This window comes from Xiphophorus couchianus, chromosome 18, assembly GCF_001444195.1.
Source record: "Xiphophorus couchianus chromosome 18, X_couchianus-1.0, whole genome shotgun sequence".
Lineage (NCBI taxonomy): Eukaryota > Metazoa > Chordata > Actinopteri > Cyprinodontiformes > Poeciliidae > Xiphophorus > Xiphophorus couchianus.
The window spans coordinates 29,906,525-29,925,333 of NC_040245.1; the positions used below are offsets into that span (position 1 = coordinate 29,906,525).

Sequence of the window (18,809 nt, forward strand, 5' to 3'; positions counted from 1 at the left end):
AAAGTTTACTATAAATTTGCCTTGTATTTTAAAGGCAAATTTACAAGGCAAAAAAATGGTTCCAGTATTAAAATACTCATATTCAAAGAAATGTGCAACACATTAGAATAGAAAATGTGCAAAATGTATATTTCTGTATTTAAAAAACAAGAGTGGACTTGTTTACAAGAAAAGGAAAACTTCTTAAGTTTGTTGGGACCCGCAATGGGTTGAGGGAGCATCCTAGGAGGGAGCCTCATCAGAAAGGCCCAGAGCTGGCCGTCCTGATGAGCTTATAACTGCTTTGTCTTAGTTGCAGATGTTTACAGATCCATACAGAAAATGAGTCATAAAAGGTTTCAGTACTCCAAAATACCTCATGGTTCTCTTCAGGTAGACCCTAACCTAACCTTTTCATTGAAATGACTCCAATCTAGTTTAACACGCAGGTACTTCTAAGAGTCTTCTATTTCAACCAGGGTCAGTGAGGTGAGTCTGCACCTCCAGAAATCCACCACCAGTTCCTTGGTATTCCCCATGTCGAGCCAGAACCAGTCCACGAAATCCTGAGTCCAAATTATTAGAATATTCTGTTTGTTATGGTGCAGATTAAATATAAACTCTGAAACCATCTCACCCACAGATTTCCTCTCCAGCTGAGATACAGCCGGTGATTTATTTAGGTAGCAACTAGAACTGAATAAATGATTTTGCCAGTAAGCTGCATCAAACAGACAAAATTGTTGTCCAATTCAGTTATAAATTGCCCAAAATGTAAAGGACATTTAAAAGTCTGATGGTTCTTGAATGCAGTGAGTCAGGTTGGATGGAAATCTACAGAATTTTTAAGAGAATCAACCTGTCTATTCAGGGCGGTAAGAACGCCCTCAATTCAAACTGAGTGAGTCAACAACATAAACATTCCTCTATGACTTATTCATGAACACCCAGACAAGCCACATTCCAACTTACATTCACAAGAACAAACATGTTTTCCTTCTCACATGCTCTCTCTCCTTATTTTTTTTTTTACATATATATTCAGTCATATAGGAAAACAGCATATGAATAAATCAGGGGAGATTACAATGAGTGTCAGCAGGGCTCAGGTATTCATTAGCAGGGTTCAAAGATACAAAGCATCAGAGATCTACCCACAGCCAGGTGAGTCTGTATTAGAGCAGTTCCACCTGTGTCCTTAGGAAACTATATTACATCACAAAAGAAACTTTGTTGAACCATGCAGGCAGCCTTGTCAAATTCTTAGCTAGAGACTAGTTAGGAGGTTAAGAAGGAGAGGGAGCTGTAGGAGAAACCTGGACTGTAGGTTTGGTTCAATCTGTCAGCAGAGAAGAACTCTCCTGTGGATAGTTATGGTTATGGTTTCATATAGGGTTCAGATAATATCACTGGTTATTACAGCAGACATGTTATGTCTGTTTTCTTTCTGCATAGCCATACTGTTCTCTTCATTGTAGCCCAATTATTATAAATACTGTAACAGAGGAATTTTCCACTCAACATGCAGCAAAGAAACCGAGGACTAGAGTTGAATTCAAAACAGTTGAGTCAAAGTCTGTAACCCGCTCTAGGTTACAGACCTCGTTACGTAATTAAGGGAGTTCTGCAACTCCCCTAATTTTATGTTTTTAGTATTATTGATGCTATACCTTTAATCCAAATTCTGAATGCAGCATTTTTAGAACTGTCACTTTAACTTAAATATTTGCTCTGTAACTTTGATCTATGCTGCTGTTGTCCTGCAGGATCAATATTTTTTTTATCCATTTATCAAAAAAGGAAAAGCAGGTACCTGTATCACAACAGGTGTACAGTGAAGAGCTGTATGGGGCATCAATATGATCAGATAATAGAGAGGGCATAGCATTTATTGTTGAATGATAAGTGATAAAATAGTAAATGATAATTTAGAAATGGATGTTTTTTAAAAGAACGTTTTTCTTTATTTTTTTCTATTTTTGCAATTCTAATCACTTTAGGCTGAACAGATGATGACTCAGTGCATTATTCAGTATACATTATCTGCATTGAAATACAAACCAAGAGTTTATGTTGGATATAATGCAAGTAATTTCCAGAAAAAAAGGAGAATAGAGAAACAGAAAATTTTCTGCATGTTTTGGTGTGAGTGGAGACAAGCCCCCCAACGACCCTTTAAGGATAACTGGATACAAACAATGGATAGATGGATGGAAATAAGCTGGCAGATAAATTAACAAAGGGAGCAGCGAGAAGTGTCACTAAAATTAAAAATGAAATGGCAATAAAATGTGACAGAAAATGGAGGGGAAGACATTTTATTAGAACACAGAGGAAAGTTGTAGAATTAACAAGCAGCTGGGGGTGAAAGCTAAAAAGATCCCGTCAACACTGAGATTTGGATGTAAAGGGTTAAATACTGATAAAAAGATGAAGGAAGTTAAGAATAATGTAGACAGGTCCAAACAGTACCCCCAACATCACCCCAGCTGCTATTTTTAGACTGTTAAATATCAGTAGGAAAGATAAATCCACTGAAATGATTTCTGAAGGAACCGGGTTCTGTTTATGACCGTTGAATAAAAATAACCAGACGATTCTGTTTCTAAAGCTGACTTTTAATGGGATATTTGAAATGTTTTAGGATTAAAATCCTAAAACTTTGGTTGTGATTCTCAAAACCAACGCATCTAAACGCTGCTTAGTAAAGTGCCTTAAAGGAAAAAACGAAGAGCCGTTCGGCCGGGGCTAATCTGGGAAGAACTCTACATTCCAGTCTCTGACACGCAGATGTGCTTTGTGTAATTCCACTGAATGCCCAACAGATGGCGCAGGTTGACCTCCTCCAATCTGTCTCGCTTGCATGAGAGGCGGACAGGGAGCTGGCAGTTCTTACATTCTGTGGTTTGTGTTCCAAACGAACCGAACTGCGCCCATAGGCAAGGCACCAGCCCTGTTTGGAGCACAGTGAGTATTTCTTGCTATTGCTCTTTATGTGCTAGAAGTGAGGGGACCCAGATAGTGTGAAAGAAGCCGTGCTGAGGCCGCTCTAGAGTGAAACGTTTTCACACTATCCCGGTGTTTTGTTCCAGTGTCGCCTTGTGAAAAATGAGGGTAAACTACTAATGCTGTGTCCTGAGCCAATTATGCTAGTTAGCTAGCTAGACTGCCTAAAGTAAAACAAAGCCTGAAACCCCTGCATGGATGTACGCCAGTAGTGTTTCTCGTACCGAGTGGAATAACAGTCCTATGTGTTGTTAGAAAACCGAGACAAGCAAACCAAACAGCAGCTTAGCTTGCTAATGTAGCTCCACCTATTTTAGCCCTGTCATGCTTTTGTCCCCTCTAGTCCAGGTTTTATCCTCACCTTCTGAACATATTTAGTCACATAGGAGGGTGGTTGAAACGTCCCCCAGTCGGCCCGACATTGAAACATGACGGTAATGTTCCAGCTGCTCTCTGTCAGTGTCAACACTTCTCCCTGAGATGACTGGAAAAGGCCTGGTCAGAAACATCTTTGAGCGAGAAGTGCTATTTGTCACTCATTGGAATTGGTTGTGCCAGATCAATATAGCATTTCTCCAGGCTCCTTAACTTGTTCACTATTGTTTTTATGGATCTGCTACAAGAGAACTTCCTTCCTCATTAAGCGGAGAACTCCGAGGTCGATCCATCAGACCTAAAAGTGCCTTAAATAAGGACTTAAAGTGGAAAATCAGGAAAATCACAATGAGAACATCTGAACAAGTCAAAGATCAACTTAGTGTTGCTCAAGACTTTTGGGCTTGAGGAGAATTCTATCCTCCAGTTCAGTAAAATCAGCTGCCGTGGATCTGTTCAAACAGTTGATCATTTCAGCCTGTTAATGAGCAGCTAAAAATAAAATTAGAAATACTTTTTTTGTCCTGATAATCCTTGAGTGACAAGACAAAGTGCAAACAATTAATTACTATAACAACCCTGGAGATGGAGCTAGAAGCTTCTACTGTCTGAATTATTTTCTAAAAGCTGGGTGAAGATTTTCCTCAAGCTCTCCTGTGATTCAGTTTACTCATAACTGGGTCTCCCAAGAATATACACTACTATTACACACTGATGTGCTTTAATGAAAACAGTCATCTCAGCAGAGTCAAAGTCACTCTACAATTAGACAGACAAGCAGATGCAGCAACCTGAGTCAGACATTAAGTCCCAACTGGGTTACAGCATTAGAAACATGGGGAACAACAAGCAAAGAGAAACCTTTGGGAGCCACAGTTGAAGCTGAAAACCTTTGTCTATTATCACACAGTAACTTTACATATTTATAGCTGTAGAAAGTGAATGTTTCCAGTAGCTTCCTACCCACTTCTGTGCTTCCTTTAACACCAGGAACACCTGAGAGATAATAAAAAAGGCTCAACTTCAGTAACACTGGTCAACAGCCAAAAAGTTGTCCAGGGTTTTCAACAGTTTTAGGGTCATGTTGATGAACTGAATCCAAAAATCACATTGGTTTTGCTCAATTAGATCAACTTTCTGAACTATAGAGCAACATGAGCATCAAAATGCAGGACTTGTTCTCACATCTGGATCGGTTTCCTGAGAATCTGAGATCAATGAGTGATGAGCAGGAGGAGAGATTCCATCAGGACAGGAAAGAGATGGAGACATGGTGTTCAATTCACATTTACTTACCCTTATCAGTGTTTATTATTCAATTTACAGAAATCCAAGTTTGTAACATTAATTAATACACTTTGGTAGAAAACATTTTCTTTTCCTCCTATAACTTCTTTTGGATGAGAAATATTAACAGAAATGAAATGATAATGTCACAAAAAATTTAATAAATTTAGTCAGAAGATCGGATTTCTCTAAATCAAATTAGAATAAAAACCTGACCAGATTGCGAAAAATGGATGTCATTTTTGGATTCAGCAGTGCAAAATAGTCCTGATTCAGTTGAAAAGAACAATTCAGAACTAAGATGGCAGAGCTTCTCTGACATGCCAATACGGTGAGCGGTGCTATTCTGGAATGATTTGAGTCACCAGGCAGCTGTACCGAACAAACAGCCTTTTATATAATCTGTGCACATGCAGAACTTTTATGGCTGGAATCAAAGTGCAGAATCCTGCTATTCACCACAGAACCTTGAAAAGCTCCACCAAAGCAAAGCAGGAAGGACTCGATCACCATCATTAACTTCTGTTGTTTGGGAACGTAAATGTTTCTCATTTAGCTGAGGTGATGCTGCAGTAAGAAAGGTGGAGCAAACCTCAGCTTTATGGCATCACTTTGGTTCAAGAGCTTGTGGTGTTGTTGCCTTGTCGGCTGAAAGAGGAACAGCATATCCTGTTCTCTCACATCCTCATTTGATAGTTTTTGAATGTTAAAGCTATTTAGTATTCTCAGTTTTTATAGTTAGTCCACCCTAACTAACTTTTATAGTTAGTCTATCATTGTCTACCCTCATAAGTGGATTACTTCCGATTTAAGGGCTGTGGGAGTTTTACTTTCTACTTTAGTTTTTCTCTATTTTTCTATTTCCATGCTGAACACGGTGCCAAGGTGTCTCTAGTTGACATAGAGGAAAATGACAAAATTCTACAGACTACGTCTGACTTGAGGATTTTGCAACTGGAGGTAGTTATTGAGATCAACACACACATTGAATTTAACTACTCACATGGAAGGACATCAAGCAAAATTTAAGCATCGCATGTCTGTCATGTAAAATAAGATAAAGTGCAAATCTAGCTGCCTGTAGCATAAAAACCAAAAAAATCCATCTGACCGTTTCCTACCAGCTGCATCTCCACGGTGCATTCAAGTCCATTTGACACTCAGTTGTTTAATCAAAACATCTCCAAAATGATTTAAATATTTGTTATTATCAATGTCATCCCAGATTTACTTAAGCAATCCTAAGCAACTACACCAATCTCTTTCATCTGTAAAAGGACTTGATTACATGACAAAACCAGAACCTTTAGTTCTATACTGACTTTGTGAAAGGCTATGAAATCAAACTGTTTTCAGAAAATGTGAACATTTCAGGGTGCTGTGCTGCCACAGGGGTTAAACACAACCCACATGAGAAGGTCTTAGTCCTCGTCGCAGGTTCGATTCCCGACCTGGTGACCTTTACCGCATGCCTTCCCTCTCTCTTTTTACCTGCTTTCCTGTCTTAGCACTTTCAAATAAAGCCCACTAGTGCCAAAAAAAAACCCACTTAAAAAAGAAAAAAAATGTGAACATTTTGATTAAAGTAAAAACCATATTTCTATATTTGTGTTTCTCTAGATTGAAACTTGCCAAAATGTGACATTAAATCCCAGCTATGTAGCGAATTGTGGTTTTATTTTTAGTACCATTACATCCCTGATTTCTACACATATTTAAAAACAATAAAGTATGCTCAATATTTAATGAGTGAATGAATTCATTTGTTGTCAGTGTTGTTTTATAGTAGTTTCTAACAGTTTTCTCCTGTCTCCCTTTCCAGGGGATTTTCTTTTTCTTTTGGAAACAAGACTTCTGACTCATGACTCAACCTGTGTAGGGAGATTTAGACAGTTACCATGTTTAGTTTGATAAAGAAAGACAAGGAGAAGGAAGGGAGCAAGAAAGACAAGAAAGAGAAGAAGGAGAGAATGTCCGCGGCAGAGCTGCGCAGCCTGGAGGAGATGAGCATGAGGCGGGGTTTTTTCAATCTTAAGAGGGAGGCTAAGCGGGAATCCAAGCACAAAGTGGAGATCTCCAACCCCATTCCTATCAAAGTGGCCAGCACCAATGAGCTGTCTCTCACCGACATTGAATCGGATGAGTTCAGCAACCGGAGCAGCATGGTCTTGGACGATCAGATCAGTGTGGCAAGCTCCACTGATGACTTGAAAGGAGAGGGAGGAGGTCAGGATGGACATCGCAGCTCGGTACGGGACCGCGTGGCTCACTTTGGTTCTCTCGCCAAGCAGAACTCCTCACAGATGGGGCAGATGATGAAGCGTTTCTCCTTCTCCCAGAGGAGCAAGGAGGAGAGCCCGTCAGAGGGCTCCACGCCTTCTGGACAGAACTCTGCTGCTCCATCACCGCAGGTCGAGAGCAAAGTGTTCAACATGCTTCGCAAGCACAGCCAAAGAGTTCAACCAGAGGCGGCAGACACCAAAAAAGTTTTCATTCCTGAACTGGTTGATAAGATTTTTCCTGCACCTTTGCAGCTGCCTACTGTGGTTGCACCAAGTGCCCCTGAAACGCGGGAGCTGGAGCTGCAGAGGCGCAACACTGGTGACTTTGGGTTCTCTTTGCGCCGTACCACTATGCTAGATCGCAGCCCTGATGGAGGGGTCTACAGACGCGTGGTCCACTTCGCCGAGCCTGGTGCTGGCACTAAGGACTTGGCTCTCGGACTTGTGCCTGGCGACAGGCTGGTGGAGATAAACGGACGGAATGTGGAGAACAAGAGCCGTGACGAGATAGTTGAGATGATCCGTCAGTCAGGAGACGCAGTGAGGCTGAAGGTCCAGCCCATCCTGGAGCTGAGCGAGCTGAGCCGCTGCTGGCTGAGGAACATCGAGGGGCTGTGCAGAGAGGCTCGACACGTAAGCAGCTTTCTTCTACTCCATTAAGAGAGAAACTTAACTTAAGAGTAGTTACAATATGATATTATATTATGAAGCATTAGACAATGTTGTTGAGACATCATGCATCACCTGTTAGGTACAGGTGATACAGTGTATGAACTACAGTGCATACACTGTAGTTCTGTTCTCTTGCTCAGAACTTCTGCTGAGGGAAGGGATAGATTTAGCTTTCAGTGAATAGCAAGATGATATTAAATTATTAATATAATTAATATTTCTGTTTAAAAATACAGGTACTATTTAAGTATGTTAGTTACCTTGCTTTAAAAAAACAAGCGTTTGGGTTGTTCATTGGAGAGAAAAAAATAATTAATCTAAAAGTATTCCTAACACTGTTAATGCAAAAAACTGCTAAGACTAGCTTTTATTTCTGATCTTTACATGTTATAAAATTTTGCTAAATTTTAATAAGTTTTGACCACAGCTTTGAGAGCCACAACAGTGGGTCTAAAGAGCTGCAGACCCATTAGAGCATTCTTTAGCGGTGCACCGATAAATCAGCCAGCTGATAAATAGGCTCCAATTTCCTTAACTTTAGGAGATCGGCTCATGCTTATATGTGAAAGCAATCTTATCCACTGATATTATCTACCTCGGCAAAGGTCTAAAAATCAACAACTGAGTCACTCACGCCAACTCGGCAACATTCTTTCTATATTTTGCAACATTTCAGACAAAAAAAAAATCACTATTGGTCAAAATCTGAATTGGCATTTCAGGCTTTTTAAAAACTGGCAATTGGCAATTGACCAGAAAATTGCAATCGGTGTACCTCTATTAATAACTACCCTAAACATTAGCTCTTCTTTATTCTTTATGTTTAGAAATTCTGCTCTTTAGTCATGTAAAAATGGCTCTGTTCAAAGAAAATGTGTAGATGCACAAAATACTTGTTTTGTTGTGGTGCTGACACACTTTGAGCTTTAAGTAGTTCTATGTATGAATGAAAGGTTAATCAATGTTAAAAGTGTGAGTTGCTAGCTTCCTGGGCTGTTTGAATAAGTGTATGTGTGCTGAACAGTACAGAGCCCCCTAGGAAGCATCTCCCTGGGATTTCTTTTCTCTCACAATAATATACTGGTCAGTTCATGTGGTATCGAGAGGTATCTACTGAAAATCTTTCTGCTACAATGTAAGTTTTTTCCATGTATGTTAATATCTCATTAGTGAGATATCTGAAGTTTTGTATCTTTTTTAGGATACAAATGCACCACATACCTATGTGTAAAATTCAAAAGCAAACAAGTTAAACACGGGCTTTCCATCTCTTTCCATTCCGTCTGAGACAAACAGAAACTTTCCTTAAGAAGTAAAGAAAGAAAAACTACATTCATGACTACATGACTATTTTTGAGTTATTTTCACAGGGTCAAGGGATACTTACTTGCAATACTTTAGCAAGGTAATGCAAAAGGAATATTTTCCCCATTTCTCTTAGAACAGGGTTGGTACATCTAAAAAAATCTGATTAGAATATAATTTCTTTCTCATTTCAGTAAGAGAAACTTATTTATTGATGACACACATTGCAATATGTAAAGCCTTGTTTTCTTGTAATTTAGATAATTATGGATTAGAGATGATAACCTTGAATTCACTGTTGCAGAAAATTTGTGTACTACATCTGTTTGCTGTGTAAATAAACAGTCCTTTAGTTCATTTTATGCTTATGTTTTAACTCATGTGCCAATAATAATAATCTCACAATCATGTTAACAATCTTGCGATAACACAGCAACATTACTACACTACATTTTTCTCTTTGTTTAGAACTAAAGCTTCCTTCTAACTTAAATCACAGTGCTGCCGTTTTGTTTTTTCAAATAAAAAAAAATCTAAACAATTTTTATTTTACACATCTACCCAAGAGTAAAATTTCTTTTCTCTCTTTTAGTTTATTTATTTTCAAATCTCTCTGTATCTGATGGGGTTTCTGATGACACGGCCCTTCCTGGCAGTGGTGACCTCAGATACAGTTGGGTTAGGTTCTGGTAGGGTCTCAGACGATGAAGTGGTTTCAGTAGTCGTTGTGTTCCAATGGATTCTCCAAAGCATCAAAGTCAGTTACCACAGGGGTGTGGCGAATATGTTTGACATTTGTGATCACTTTGATCCATCTTCTGCGTTGATCAGTTCAAAGGCATTATCGGCAGTGTTTCTCAATATCACATAGCAAATATCTTTGAATGTGGTACTCAGCTTTCCATTCTCCATACTAGCAATGCAAACTACATCACCAGCCTTAAAGTTATGATCTTTTGCTCGATTGGTCTGGTCCGCATACTCCTTCATTTTGGTTTTGTATTCATTGTGATGGTCTTGTTTTATTCTTACCATTTGGAAGTCCATATTCCTTCTCTATGTTTGGACACTGTGCAGATATCTTGTTCAAACATGAGTATGACTCCTGACACTGTGTGGTGTTGGAAGGTAAGCCATCAGTATTTTTGGAAGTACCTCCTGCCATTTCTACCTGGAGGAACGTGCACTTGGATGTTCTGAAGTATCTGTGAAACCTCAATTTTCCCGTTGCTTAATACGGTGATACTCTGATGTTCAATGTTCGCTTCACCATTGCTCTTGGTAGCAATATCCTGTGTCCTCTCACCACTGGTTCATCATATGTTTTAAACTCTCCAGTACATCTGTTATAAGGGTGTGGCTCTGATGGAACTAGTTTTGGCCATTTTCCTGTCGCCCCTGATGTCTTCAGTTGTTTCTTTGTGTTGTTCTCTGTCATTTACTGTTTCATGTCCTTAAGGTTCATGGCTTGTACTTCATGCATTGTCACTGCCAGCACTCTGTCCACTTATTTCCACTTACTCATTGTTCTCTGTCTCTGGTAAAGAAAGTTGTGAAAGTGAATCTGCTACATTGGACTTTACAACTATGTGTTCTATCTTATAATCATAAGGTTGAAGTCTCAAACCAAGTCTCTGTATTCATGGTGGTGACAGTGTAACCTTCACTTTGTTGAACATGTATTTGAAGAGTTTATGGTCAGTTTGCAGAGTAAGCTTGCCCTCCCACAAATCCATCCTAAAATGTTCCACAGCCCATATGCATCCTAAAGCCTCATGTTCTGACCACATTGATGTTATGTTGGGGTCAATGAATGGCTTGCATGAGCAACTGGTTTCTTCTGTCCATCTGATTGGGTCTGTAGCAAAGCTGCTCCTAATCCTGCTGGACCAGCATCACTAATGACAACAGTTGATACATCCAGTTTAAAGTAGGCCAGGCATGGCTCACTCACCAGTGCTTGTTTAATTACTTGAAATGATAATTCTGTTTCACTCGTCCACAAACAAGGAAGGGACAAGCATGGCTGTCAATGATTCTGATAAGTTTGCATAGTTTTGTACGAATTTCAGGTCTGGCCCATTGTAGATGGCTTTGTCCTCTCACTGGTCTGGTTTAATTCCTGTGTCTGTGATTACATGTCCGAGTGTCTCAATCTGTTGCAATCCAAAGATGGGCTTGTCTCTGTTAAGGGTTAAACCTCTGTTTGGAAACCTCTGAAAGACTTTTTGAAGTGGCAACACCCTCTTTGTGTGATGAATGTCGTCAGGGATCTTAATTCTGTGGATAAATTGCTCTGTCAAAATCCCTTCTGTGTCTCTTGTAGCAAAACGCTTCTGCTCCCTGCACTGCCAGTAAGATGCTATACTGTTGGTACTGGGTGTCTTTCTCTGATCATTGCTCTATTCACTTCCCTAAGGTCTCCGCATGGCCTAACTTCGTTTGCGTCTTTCTTAGATGTTAAAATCCTATTCTGATCTTTTATTCACTTCTTCTATTATACTTGGTTCAAGCGTCTTAGCAAGCTCCTGATTTACAGCTTCTAACATGGGATAAGCCAGCCTCCTTAAACCCTGTGCTACAGACTGGAGCTTTTTATTGACTATAACCTTGTGGTTGTAACCTTTAATCTCTCCAAGACCTTTGATGACTAGCGAGTACTCTTTAACGAGCTTGTCAAACCTGACTGTTTGCCCTACTGTGTTCACTTTTTCTCCTGTATTAAGTTTATTTTATGAAAAGCTTGTTTTTCTGCCTACCAGTGCTTCTACATTTCCTTCTATCACATATTTGTTATCTTTAACTACTTTTTCTTTCCACCTCATTTCATCCTCAAAGCAGTCGACATGTTTAAGTGGAGTAGTTTGTGTCTCACACTGTCACAACGTAGTGACGGTTTTAACAAATATGTAAAATACTTTTTTTAAATACTAAAAGTTACGTACTGCAGCTTTACCAGTTGGTCCATGAGCAGATTACCTGAGTTAACTCTTAAAGTTGTTTATTTACCAAGACATTGTCCCAAAATGTCCCTTCCTTCCCTAAGTGTAGCCCCTTGGATCAGCTAACGATCACAAAGCAACAAGCTCATCTGTTGAGCAGCAGAGTCAGTATACTGTAAATAGCAATGCTGGGGTCAAGAGTGTGTGAGGTGGGATAGGTTATTAATGAATTAATAACCTATCCCACCTCACACACTCTTATCATATCATTTAGACTTATATCATTTAGTCAGGAACAGCGTAGTACCTAAAACAGACTTGCCTAAAAATGATCCATAGTGAACATCTGTTTTATCTGGGAAGAATAATTATTCCTTCTACATTCAGCATGTCTTGCTCAATAAATCAAAATGTAATAAGAATGATATAACAATAAGAACAAAAATAGTAACAGTATAAATCCTTCCAGCTGCACAGCATCCAAACCAGAGGGAAACACCATCCAAACATGAAATGGTGCAACAAAATAAATTATGAACAAATGTTTACAAAAAAAACCTAATCAGAACTAATGTAGCAGAGCTACTGAAATATGCTGCCACAATAAGCAGCGCTAACTCTGGAATGGAAAGCTGAAGCTTAGTAGAGCCGTGATTGTCTTCTCACCTGTATGGGTATTTCTCCCGTGTTCATCCTGTCTGTTCAAATGGGTTGGACTTGATCCAATCATGGATGTCACACTGAGAACAAAGAACCCTTAATGTAGATTAACTTAAATGCTTTTGAGTAGATAAATATTTTCCAGGAGGATGATGTTTATTTTTTGTCATGATTTCAAGAAGAAGATTGATTATTTAAAATTATTCTGACTGTATCAGCATATGCTAAAGCACTCTAGGCCCCTGTTCTGTCCAGGATGACTGTGTAATCCATATTGTGCTCTTGGTGCATTGATACACCGAGCAAGTATTGTTCCCAGTGTTTGTTCTATGGAAATATTCCACTGTGACTGAAGACAAGACTCGCTTTGTGTCATATAAGGCTCAGCTCTAATGATTTCCACACAGCACACTGAGGACTACTTTGTTGTTCATTGTGATCAAATGAGAGCAGTGCCACAACCATTTTTCTTACATTCTTTAGTTAGCAACTTGATCAAATTTTCATATCTTTTTGTTCCCAGATATTCTTTTTCTGTTCATTGTGTGAGGAATTATAAGTTGCAACTAAACTTGAGACAAAATCACTCCAGAATGACAAGACTGATTCAGTCAAACAGGATACAATCTCAGAGTCCTGGAACACAAAACATTTGGATAAAGCAGGTTTTACTTAGTTTTTTGCCCCGCATGTGTAAAAAGCAATAAATTCCTTTTTATAATAAATGGCATTAGAATACAGATTTTAAATAAAGAGAAGCTAACAATAATGATTCAGTTTTGAAAAGGTGTATAAAAACACCTTATATAAGAAAACGTTTTTTTTCTATGAAAAAAAAGTGAAAAAAATTTTTTTTTAAAAATCTAATATTGACCTGACAGCTTGTTAGTGACAACTTTTGCAGTGACATCAAAGTATTATTTTTCTGTAATGAAATGAATTGGAACTGTTTTTGACACACCAACCTTTTGCCGGATGACTGTAAACTTCCAGCAGGATGATGTCTGTCCACACAGACATGAATATAGCCCACAGACAGGATCCTGCTATTCTTCTCAGCTGCGACGTGTTTGCGCAGGATATTCCTAACAAAGCATTAAACCTGACTGAACAATAAGACAATCAGAGGCTTATTATTAGCTCAAGCTGGGCTACACTAAAGCTTTTTCCTGGCCACAGAGTTTATTAGAGACATTAAGTTGATTAAAACAATTTTTTTTACCTTTCTTTTTCTCATGGATTTAAGTTGAAATGAATCAGTTCTTGTGTGCTTAAATGTTTAGGTATCTGAATTGAGGCGTAGATTACAAAGTAGTCAACATATTACCACAAATCTGTGCTTTTTTTAATATAACATTTTACATTTTGTTTTTAGCTACTTTGAACTGAAAATATTTCCTTTATTGAGTTCTTAAGACTTGACAGTAAGTCTCCCAGTATTGTGGACTTGTACAAACAAAACAAACTTCTTTTTTTTAACACTTGATTTATGAAGATTTTTAAGTAAATCTATATCAAAAGACAATAAGCACCTGAGACTGAGACAACTTGACAAATTCAAACAAAAAAATTCCCAATATTACACAAGCAAATAAATTATAAAATGATAATAAAACAACTAATGAATACATAAATTAAAGGCCGGGGAAAAGTTCACAACTGTGTTCTTTGCAGTCCATCTTATCTGGAAGACACTTAAGTAAGGTGGTTGAGTAAAGGGAGCATCGTTGCTCATTCACATGTTCCATCACTGGATTTCATATCCTAGAAAACTCATATCTCAGTCTTTCCACATATAGACTACTTACAAGTTCAGTTAGCCAGGTTTCAAACTTCCTGAGGAAGAGAGGTTCTTTGAAACTGGAAAGGAATTATCCACAGTAGAGACAGTACTGTTGCGGATGGTAAAATAAGAGAGTAACTGAGGAGAAGCAATCATTAATTCTGCTTTATTTTCAGCAGAAGTATGTTTTATTATATTACTCCTATAATAATGCATGTAAAGCACATTTCCCTACCCTTTTGACTGTTAAACATGCCATAGTCCTGCGTTGTACCATAGTACCACTGTCAGCCTATCCTGATGTTCATGTACGTACAGGGTGTGTGGGTCCCTACATATTTTATTTAGCTATTGATTGAAATTTGTATTGAAGCAGTTTTTAAATTAAAGTCAAATTCCACAAGTTACATTTGTCATGAATGAAAACTAGTGTCTTCCTTTCCTGCTTGGAGTTTAACATGCTGTCACTCCCTCTGTTACACGAAAGATGAGCCTGATTAGGGTCTTGCAGAGGAGGGGCTTTTGCTTCTTAATTATGTGAAACTTGCAGCAGGAATAAAGTTAGAAGAGATATCAAAAGTAAGAGGCCATTGTTTACTTGACTTAACAGCTTTAAAGGAAGCTGCTGGAGAGCAGTCCCCTCCTTTTGCATTGCTTTCTGGTATTTGTGGAATCTGCTCTGGAACAAATAGGCCACTTCCTGACCCCATCCATCTGACATTTTCTTCTGAGGGAAGTGTAATGAAGTTCTGTGGATGCAGGAAATGGAGGAGGGGAAACAGCTTAATGTGTGGGAATGTGGTTTACTAAATGGATTATTTTGTTTTCTATGCAGTATACGTCTGTCTCCAGAACTAATGTCTATCTTTAAGATTCGCCGGACTTTTTAGGCCTTTTATCAATATAAGGGACTTTTATATTGATTAAAACTGAGTTAGGACTAACGTTAGCCTCGTAGTTATAACAATTCAGTCAAAACTCACAAAAGGATTACATGTTTGTAAGTTGTAAACAGCAGATCTGTTGACTTTATGATATCGCTACTTTGGATTTTGGGTCTAGGTGGCTGGGCTGGGCTTGGAAAGGATCCAAGGACTTTTTATTGTAATACTAGCTTTGGTTGTTTGTACGAAATCCGGACTCAGGTCTCAGTTTAATATATATATACATATATATACAGTGAACCCAAGTTTTTCTTTCCAAAAAGAAAAACTTTTTCCAAAAAGTTACTTTCCAAAAAGAACCCGTGATATGCGAAATCTGCAAAGTAATAACCTTTATTTTTTTCACAATTATTATACAATAAAATACTCCATAATACATTGAAACCAAAGAACAAAACCTTTTTACAGGCCCAAACATTTGTTTAACAAATAAAAGTACTGTATAAACTTTTTTTTTTTTTTTTTTACAAAGAAGTATTGTACTGTAAAATAATAATTTTAATCATCAATACGAACTGAAGGCGGATTCCCGTGCCCGAATTGCGGAGATCAGCGCCACCCCACCACGACCCGAGTCATTGGATTAGAACAGCAGAAAATGAAAAATGATTATGAAAAAAAACAAAACAAAGTACAGTAGGACAAATAGTGACTCACGTGTATTTCACTGCTTTTTTGACTGAGCCGCTGCATCCTGACTCTGCTCTGTAGCGGGTTTTTTTTTTCTTTTAAAGCCCACGATGCAGGTGTGTTTTTTCGAGAGAAGAACATAGTTATTGGTAGTTGTTGTCGCTCTTTTTTCTACTGGGCAAGAAGATTCTTATAAACCGACATGCCACCATCGATTATGTTAAATTTGGCAAGCTGTTTTATGTACGTGTACATATTATACCACAGCGTTATTGACACACAGGTAGAGAAGAAGCGGAGAGACTGTTTAGCCAATCAGAATGCAGAAAGCAACGCACGATGCAAATCCGTGAAGCAGCGAGACCGCGAAAGGTGAACCGCGATATAGCGAGGGTTCACTGTATATACATTCAAGTTTTTCTGTCATCTGAACAGCGTGTTGTCCAATTGGGAAGACTTGTTGTGGCAGACCCTGAATGTGTTGGAATGGTAAAATATCCTTTTTGCTCTGGGATGCCCAACATAAAGCTGGAGAGATGTCTGAGTTCCCCTCCTTCACCTGTTACTCATGTAAGCCTGTCAGGGACGGACAGAGGAATGGATGGGAACCCACAGGAATTTTACTTGCAAAGTTCTGGTTCTGACAAGTGCAAAGACTTCTCTGTTAAATTGAAATTGTAAAAGTTGAGGAATAATTTTTTCCTCTCTAAAGGTTTATATTAAATGGTCTGTCCTGCTTTTACAGGACAATCCTTTTACAATCCTAACTTCATGGGTTACTTTAGTGCCAAAAGTGACGATGCGGCAACATTCTCCTTTCTCTGTACAGAAACCTCCACCACAGTGTAAATAGACGGTTTTTCTGCACCACAAACTACAGTGCTCTTCATGTCTGTCCTCTATTCTTCTTATAGACCATAGAACTGTCAGTCTTTCTGGGTTTAAATCCGTCTCTTTCCAAGACAAGGACATTCTTTTATGGACAAACTATATCTATAGTTTGTCCATAAAAACTATGGATAAACTATGGATATCCATAATTTGACTTGAAGTCAATGGAATCAAGTCAATTCATCCCATTGACTTGAAGTTTAGCATCCTACCTAATGTCTCAGACCCCCAAGCAATGCCACACAGGGTTTGAGACATTGCTTGTGAATTTGGTGTAAGGTCCACTTATAAAAACCTTTCTTATTGTAGATTTATACATTTCATATTAGGGAATATATAAATTCCCTAATATGTCCTGTGACACTTTTGGGACATAAGTACAGCAGAAATATTCTTAGACATTGCTGATAACTATCCTCCTTGGTGATAAGTTGATACACAGACATGCACACTGTCAAAACTCCCAATCTAGTTGGTCCCTGTTGTCAGGTCTCTTTGATTAGCTGCATTTGGGAGAAACAGTCTCTGAGACTGACCATTCTAAGTGGTGTGAAGCTTATGCTATTACATTAAGAGGATCTTGGGCATCTGATACTTTATTTATGATACAAGAGGGTTAACCCAACCTCAATAGGCTCTTAATCCTAATTCCTTCTTAAATGGTTTTCGCTACCTTCATAGCCTCTTAAGGCGGTATTCCACTGTCAGGTCACACTCTAACTGGTTAATGTGCTGCTCAGTTCTACTGCAGGTAGTGAGCTTCTCCATTATATGCTCTGTTCCTCACTATTGTGGGCAGGACGTGAGCATGCAGCAACTGTGGTCAACTCTCTGCTGATGTTGGCATTAACACTCACCAATGGAGAACCTGGAGGTTCTGATAGACTGCAATTCAGATATTTCATTTTGTGTTATAGAAATTCATTGCTGGCCCAAACATAATGATAAACACTCAGATCATCTGATTATTTCACTATACAAATATATATAGATACATTCTGGTAATTAATATTTTTAAATGTGCAACCTTTTGGATTTAGGCAATGCAGTCAAAATATATAAACCAATAAATATATGAACTTTTTTTTTTAATCCAAAGGCTAAATAAAATTCACATCACAACCTAACATAGTTTCAGTGTTTCACACTTTTGTCGCAAAACTGCAGCTCCATCAGAAAGCTGACCACAGCTTCACCGTTCCTCTCTTCTTTATTGGTGTCCGTTCTTCAAAGCGTCAAGCTGCTAGCATCACTGCTAATTTATGGTCGTTCTGCTGCAAAACTTAACGCATGTGTTCTGTACTGAGCAGCTCTCTGATAGCCGATAACATACTCTGATGTCTGTGGTCCACAACTAAATTATATTGATGTTTGAAGTTGTCAGTGACGTAAATCAAGCTAATAAATGAATGCTGTAAGCTGTCAATCAAATTGCTTCGGAGCCTTACACTGCTGGGTTCTGCTAGTACTGCCCTGGAAGTAGGTATGAAAATCTGAGAACAGCCAGGCAAAGCCGGATGAGTTAATGGAAAATGAGTCTGGCCGGGGTAGAGACGGTCTAGTGGAAAAGCACCTTTATATACCAAGGCACAGTCTCAAATCTTCCCCATTATTTTGTGTTATACAGTGATTAGGGAACCTTCTCCTGTTGGAGAGCAAGAACAAATGGTGGTCACTAGTCTTTTAACTGGATGTTTGTGGCTATTTGTCCACATTTGTGCATGGTTAGATGTCCACTACTCCATCCCCCAAACTGCAAATGGGTCAGTTAATATTGACTACTCAAAGTGCTGTTACACTACAGTGCATATTGACCCAACCAACCAACACATTCATGCAGCCATGTGCAAATTGGGGTGAAGTTCCTTAGGATCAATATTTGCTGATCCCAAGTTTGGAAACTTGGGATCTCTTTGAGTTACAACTGCCTCAGAAGGAAAGGCGGTAACACGTGTCTGATAAATGGTGGGACGAGGCATTTGTAGCTTCTCATGTTTTAGTAAGGCAGATTACTACTAGTTAGCCATTTGGACACATACACAAGGTTGATTGA

At 38.7% G+C, this 18,809-nt stretch overlaps 1 protein-coding gene across 8 annotated transcripts in view; it reads left to right on the plus strand.

Annotated features, from left to right (window-relative positions):
* The first annotated feature begins 2,804 nt into the window (after positions 1 to 2,804).
* myo18ab (myosin XVIIIA b) overlaps positions 2,805 to 18,809 on the plus strand; it is an 83,247-nt gene continuing 67,242 nt past the window's right edge. For 4 of the 8 annotated variants that reach the window (XM_027999698.1, XM_027999704.1, XM_027999705.1 and 1 more), the window contains exons 1-2: positions 2,805 to 2,946; positions 6,470 to 7,562. In XM_027999698.1, the coding sequence (XP_027855499.1) occupies positions 6,546 to 7,562 (1,017 nt within the window). In that variant the 5' untranslated portion in view covers positions 2,805 to 2,946; positions 6,470 to 6,545. The remainder of the gene's footprint in view (positions 2,947 to 6,469; positions 7,563 to 18,809) is intronic. The other 4 variants (XM_027999700.1, XM_027999702.1, XM_027999701.1 and 1 more) reach the window with 1 other exon arrangement.